Here is a 6,669-nt window from a genome sequence, read left to right on the forward strand (position 1 = left end):
TCATGACGCATGTCCTAGTTCATCTAGTCGACGAGATTGCCATTCTGGGGCCCATATTTCTACACAATATGTTCCTCTTTGAGAGGTTCGTGGGAGTCCTAAAGAAATATGTCCGCAACCGCGCTAGGCCAGAAGGAAGCATCTCCATGGGCCATCAAACAGAGGATGTTATCGGGTTTTGTGTTGACTTCATTCCTGGCCTTAAGAAGATAGGTATCCCTAAATCACGGTATGAGGGGAGACTGACTGGAAAAGGCACTCTTGGAAGTGACTCAATAATATGCAGGGACGGATATTCTTGGTCTCAAGCACACTACACAGTTCTACAGAACTCTACCTTGGTGACCCCGTATGTCGATGAACGCAAGAACAGTCCCTGCTCCAAACATCCAGAGCAGTGCGATGACTGGATTACATGTGAACACATCAGGATTTTCAGCAGTTAGCTGGAAACACGTCTCAGAGGTGACAACACTGTTTGTGATGAGCTGTACTTGTTGGTTGGAAACACATCTCAGAGAGATTATATTTGTAAGAGATAATTATTGTATATATGTAGCCGGTAGTGTCGGATAGATATACGAGAACTTGTTGTTCGACCAATCTCTCGGAGAAGGAGAGGTGGTCGATATCACTTCTCTCTGTATGCATATATGTTCATGACGATCTTCTGTTTCCTTCGTTTGCTTACTAGCTAGCTAGCGTGTCTAGTCCTCTCTATACGTATGTATAGTACGTAGCGTCGACCAAGCACGGACATAAGAGAGGACACTTCTCTCCCCCCTTCAAAAAAAAACCCCAGCCACAGAAATGCTGACGCGTGGATGCCTATTGGTCCCGGTTGGTGCCACCAACCGGGACCAAAGGCCCTCCTGCCTGGACACACATGCACAAAGTATCAGAAAGGCCCTCCTACCCTTTTTAAATATAAGACCTTTTAGAAATTTTGTGGAGTGTCGGAAAGGCCCCCCCCCCCCCTTTAGATTTTTTTTTAAAAGGGACATACATGCACATAGATACACAATCAAGGGAGTATTAATCAATGAAATAGAGTACAATTGTGCACATACATGCGAAAAGTATCAGAAAGACCGGGACATGACAGGTGTCCAGGAAACTTTGCAGAAAAAACTTCACACAAAAAATATTACAAATAAGTCTACTGAAGTCCATGGAAACAACGAAATCTGAAATTACTGCCAACCACCAGTGCCGCCAAGATGCACCCCAAGGAAAGAGGCGGAGCACCAGCAAACCGAAGTCCAGGCCAGTGACATAGCTTCGTAGACATTGTGAGCCAAAGACCAGACCCGCAGAACAGATGCTTGACGATGTGGCGTGTCGACCGAGGATGTTCTCCACGCCAACCTAGATCCAGACCTGACGCATTCCGCCGCCGTTGCTGGGGAAGAACGCCAAATCTGCAGCCATCATGCCACCAACCATGTAGCAACATCAATCTGTCCCACTTGTCGGCATCGCAATAAGAGATGACAACCGCCAAACGCCAGAAACATAAGACCTACCAGTCCAAACGAACGGCAAGCAGGCGAGATCATTGGCTCAGCGGCGTCGCCGGAACAAACGTCGCTGTGGTGAGGAAGTGGCCAATGCCACCTTATTCAACACGACACTAATCTCACCAAACTGTCATTACTACACGAAGACGATGTCCTAAATCAATGAAACAACAAGGAGAGAAACGGGAGCCCACCCCCCTCCATCAGCCGCCGGAGCAGCGGGCGGAGAGGGGTGGAGATCAGCGTCTCGCTGGCGTCAAGTATGACAGGTACCGTCAGCCCGTATGGTGCGAGGCTAATGGGCTCCTATACAGTGATTCAGTTACAACTGTAAAATAATTTTTTTGTGGAAAAGAAAACGTCATGAAAAGATCATTCTAGATATGCAGGATTCTTAATCTGCAAGCACTGCTATGTTAGTAGTATGCGAAGTTGCGAACCACTAATTTGGTCGACAAGGCCAACCATACATCCATTCGGAATGAATCATATATAGTGCCCCATTCGGAATGAACCATATATCCATCACGTTTTTAAAATCCCTGCTATCCATGACCACGTGTGGAAGAACTTACTATGGGATGGATTATCCAACAATACTCGGCGTCCCAACAGCTCTAAGAGCAATGCTCCCTCCGTTCCTAAATATAAATCCTTTTGAAGATTTCAAATACGGACTACATACGAAGCAAAATGAGCAAATGTACATTTTAAAATATGTCTATATACATCTATATATAGTCTTTATTGAAATCTCTAAAAAGACTTATATTCGGGAACGGAGGGAGTACATCAGTGCATAGGGGCCGAATCATCAAAGGTCGAATCGCAGTGTCTCGGGAATAGAAGAACGACGATGAAGATGACTTTATGCCTGGTAAAAGAGCGCAAGTCAGACGCAAGGGTAAGAGTGTTGGATCATCAAAAGTTGTCACTGATGAGTATGATTCGACTGAGAAGTATATGCCAGGATCACTGGTGCAAGTCACATCGGACGCAATCGTGATGACCTTATGAGTAATTGTTAAATCATTAGGCATATAAACACAAATAATTCAAGGTTTCTTTTGGTGCTTTTGGAACTTCAAAAAGGTACATTTTATTCTAAAGGAGGGTATGCATCACTATCTTGGCATTCTGATGGCTTTTGTAAGTTTCCCATGGGAGATTAAGGGACAATTGATTGTTCACATAGAGAAGTTTTTTTTTTTTTGAAAAAGGAGGCTTAGCTCCAGCCTCTGCACTATCCCAATGTATCATTTTCTTTGAAAAAACACAGCGGCGAATTTATGGTGTTTGGTACATTTGTATTGTCAATATTATTGTCTTATGCATAATGCATTTGTTTGTCTAATCAACATTATCCATATGATGGCAAGCAAAGCAAAAAAATTAAGGTGATCATCAAATAGTTTGAAACATCTAATACTCCTGTTTTAAAATTACATTAGTTGAAAAGGATGCTTTTAACCTTGATCAACATAATCAGAAAAATACAAGAACATAACATAAAAAAGGAAATACACATGAAACGACTAACATTAAATTACAATCCAAAAGATGCCACCCAGTAGAAATAACCATTCAGTTCAATTACTAACACTAAATGTCTCAAGTGGACCTAGGCCTAATTTCCACATGATATGTTGCCAAGATCTCATATCTCCAAGTATCACCAGTAAATGCTTCCTGTAGAAAGCGAGTCCATCCTTCTCGCCCTGCCCGGCTCTCCCAGTGGCTTCCCTCGCCTCCGTCGGCCCTTGCGGGGGCGGGAGGTTGGGAGAATCCTAGATCCATGTTTGGCATGTACAAGGCCAGGATGGCTCATTGCATCGATTGTTGATGGCACACTTCTTCTATGAGGGCCAGGATGGCTCATTGCGTTGGGTGTTGACGGCATACTTCTTCTGTGAGGGCCAGGATAGCTCATAGCGTCGAGTGTTGACGGCACACTTCTTCTGTAAGGAGCGGGATGTGGTGCATGAAACAAGGGTCACCCGGCCCCTGCTCTCTTTCTCGTAGGAGGCTTAGGCGGCAGCACTAACGAGGGGCTTGTGGAGTTTGGCTTTTTGCAGAAGTGGTCCAACGCTTCGGCTTAGTGTTGTGGCAATGGTAAGTTACTCGGTAAGAACCAGGCGGTTGGTGTTGTGGGCTAGAGGAAGAGGCAGGATGATTTGGCCACCTCTTTGGAAGCAGTTTGGCTTTGCTCCCAGATCCGATGCTCAAGAACCTAAGGGAGCAAGCTCGAGAGGGAATATATTTTCAGTTGGTGTTGCGGCTCACTAACACCTCTAGGCAAGGGGTTCAGCTCCAAAGTTTAGTTCAGCCAGCGGTGCTCTCCTCCACCGATGAAGGAGGTCTTGGGGGCCTGGTGGATATGGGGCCCTCCGAGGACCTTTTAGTGTCATCATATGCGGAGTATTTCCTTGCTCATGTGAACATATGCCTACCGGCGCACATCTTAAAAAGATAGATCTCAAAGCTTCATCCTCTTTCCACACACACCAATTCACTCTGCGAAAAACAAAAAGAGATGTGTCAAATGTAATACTTTTAATGTGACCATATGTCAGGTCAGAATTACCCTAAAAACAATTTTTAAAAGAAAAAAAGAGCGAGGCATGTACATTAATTAATTAGGCAATACCAACACAATATCTAAGGTCAGTCCAAGATGCTCGAGTTAAAATTGTTGAAACAGCTATATGTGTCAAGGCCTCAAGGGTGCGTTTTTCACTTCTGACATCTTTCGTTCAGACACTTGTCAGTGCACAGCTCTAGTTTGAACTGTTATGTGCATATTTGAATGAACTTGGCTCATACCAATTCCGAGTTCAGAAACAAACTACACGTACATCTTCTATGTGCACATTTCCAAATCCCCAACTCACTTGCTTCTCTCTCTCTCTCTCTCCAACAGAAAATAGAGATGTCTGTTAAATATAATACTTTTATGTGAGCATATGTCAGCCTAGAATTACCATTAAAACATTTTCTAAAAGAAAAGGCCATATCTGATTTGTGGTTTAAACTGTCAACATTTACCATTTCCTAGTAATTCAAATGTGTTACTGACATTAATTAATTGGGCAACACCAACACAAGATGCTCTGAATTAAAATTGTTGAAACAGCTACATATCTGTCAAGGATACGTTTTTTTAAATTTACTTTTGACATCTTTCATTCAGACACTACCAGTGTTCAGCTCATAGCAATTCTGAGTTCAGAAACAAACTACTGAAGTTCAACACGTACCCTGCCATGAATCTCCATTCAACATGTAGAGGTGAAGCTAATGACAACACTACCAGGAAAAAAGAATAAAAAACAGCAGTGAAACATGCAAAAGAGTGTCATCATGATGTGCAAGAAGTTGGGTCCTAATATAATATGACAAGGGGGCAGAGTAATTAGGTAGTGACAATTGATTACAGTCATGATTGCGGATGAGCATCAATATCAGACATCTACTGTTCAACATGGGGAGGTGGCCAAATATCTTGATTTTTTTAGCAAGTAATGAAGCAAACTGGATGTGATAAACATGCATTGGAATTTTTATCATTTAAAAACCTAAGCATAATTACATTATTATGCAAATGAAAGCATGAAACGGTGCTTAGTGGTGGTAGTAATACCGGTGATCCTGTAAATGCTGTCGGTGCGCACTGAACTCACTGGCAAAGAGCTGGGAATTAACAGAACTCTTTTCACCCTTTGGATAGAACTGGACCTTGTCATTGCCTATGTCAACACGAAGCATCCACTGGCCCATGTACTCTAGTCCATCGTCCAACTCCCTGAGATCATCTAAGGCTAGGTAGACGACGCCGTCTTCATGGATGCTCAGAACAGGGAACGACGGAGGAAGATTTCTTATACCAGCAGGCTTGTAGGCCTCGTTTGCCCATATGTTTTCAACATTGTACTTGCGGCTTTCCTTCCACCCTGAGAGGTCATGCGAGAGAGTCCAGATGGTCAGTTCCAATCCTTTTTCCGGCTGGTGTTCATCACATTCATCCAGGGCGACGAACTTGATTTCGCCACCAACACAGGCCATGGAACGGAACTCCTCGGCACAGGCGTATGTAAACTTGTTGCTGTCGGCATCATAGGTTGGACAATCTTTGGGCAACTGAATAAAGCTGAACTTGCAGTTTTGCTTCAGATCACAGAGCACCATGCCTTTGAGCAGATCCACCCAGCAGAGGACAGAGCCCCAAAAAGAGAAGCACAAGTCAGGGGAGAAGTGGCTGGTGGTGCTGGATGGAAGGGGCAGGCGACTGGGATGCAAGTCCCATTTTTGGACGGACGACTTCCACAGCCAGAGCGCAACTTGGGAGCCTTCTGGCCAGACCCTGACGAGCTCGGCAAGAAAGTAGTCGTTCCCGGCGGCGGCGGCGGCGGCTTCGCACATGACGACGGCCGACTCGCACCCAATGGCTCTATGTGAGTGGTCGGAGGGGAGTTCGGGGATCCCAGAGATGGAGTCGTTCCTGGCGTCGTAGATGAGGTAGCCTCCCGGCAAACGGTTGCCAGGGCGGTACCCTCCGGCGTACATGGCGACAAGGTTATTGTCCGTGCTGGAGATAGTGGCCAAGGTGAGGCTGTGGAACTGCATCGGGAGCCCGATGGATGCCGGCGGCCGCAGTATGTGGAGGAAGGAGAGCGTCGGCGGATCGGCGACGACTGCGTGCGCCTTGAAGGTCCGCAGGTAATCGGTGACTGCGTCACTGATCTCTTGGCGACTTGGTGGATCATCTCGCCCTTCCCACGGGCAGCGGATTGACGACACTCTGCCGGATAACGCCTCGTCGTCGGAGAAGTAAATCTCGCGGTGGAGCAGAGCCATGGAACGGGCCATGGCGGCTAGCTAGCTGAGGTAGGGATGAGGGTTTGGTGGAGGGTGGATGGAGAAGGGATTTGGGGATCGATGGTGGCGGCACGGCTAGGGTTAGGGCTGGGTGGAGGAAGTAGGCAGCGATTTGGGGATCGATCGACGAAGGAGAAGGTGGTTTTGCCTGGTAGATCTAAAATAGCAGGGAAACTGGCGTGAAGGGAAAGAGGTGACTCGCTCGGACCGTCGGATCGACCAGCGGACGGTGGATATGTTAGGGCAACTCCAACGCGCGACCTTAAATGGTCCG

General features: G+C 46.0%; 1 protein-coding gene across 1 annotated transcript; it reads right to left on the reverse strand.

The window, feature by feature from the left end:
- Positions 1-4,029: 4,029 nt before the first annotated feature.
- Positions 4,030-6,430, reverse strand: LOC125534726. Its single transcript, XM_048697861.1, has 3 exons — positions 5,161-6,430; positions 4,412-4,431; positions 4,030-4,034 (listed from the first exon to the last, which is right to left on the reverse strand). The coding sequence occupies exons 1-3, from the start codon at positions 6,384-6,386 to the stop codon at positions 4,030-4,032; spliced, it is 1,251 nt and encodes a 416-aa protein (XP_048553818.1). The 5' UTR covers positions 6,387-6,430.
- Between the last annotated feature and the right edge of the window lie 239 nt (positions 6,431-6,669).

Source organism: Triticum urartu, chromosome 2 (assembly GCF_003073215.2).
Source record: "Triticum urartu cultivar G1812 chromosome 2, Tu2.1, whole genome shotgun sequence".
Classification (NCBI taxonomy): Eukaryota; Viridiplantae; Streptophyta; class Magnoliopsida; order Poales; family Poaceae; genus Triticum; species Triticum urartu.

What these genes read in the sequence shown, in the direction of transcription:
- LOC125534726 (XM_048697861.1), bottom strand. Translation starts at nt 6,386, where the DNA reads ATGGCCCGTTCCATGGCTCTGCTCCACCGCGAGATTTACTTCTCCGAC. An exon ending in CAGCATTTACAGGATCACCG is followed by an intron (nt 4,432 to 5,160) that starts GTATTACTACCA and finishes TTTCTGTTGGAG; the next exon opens with AGAGAGAGAGAGAGAAGCAA.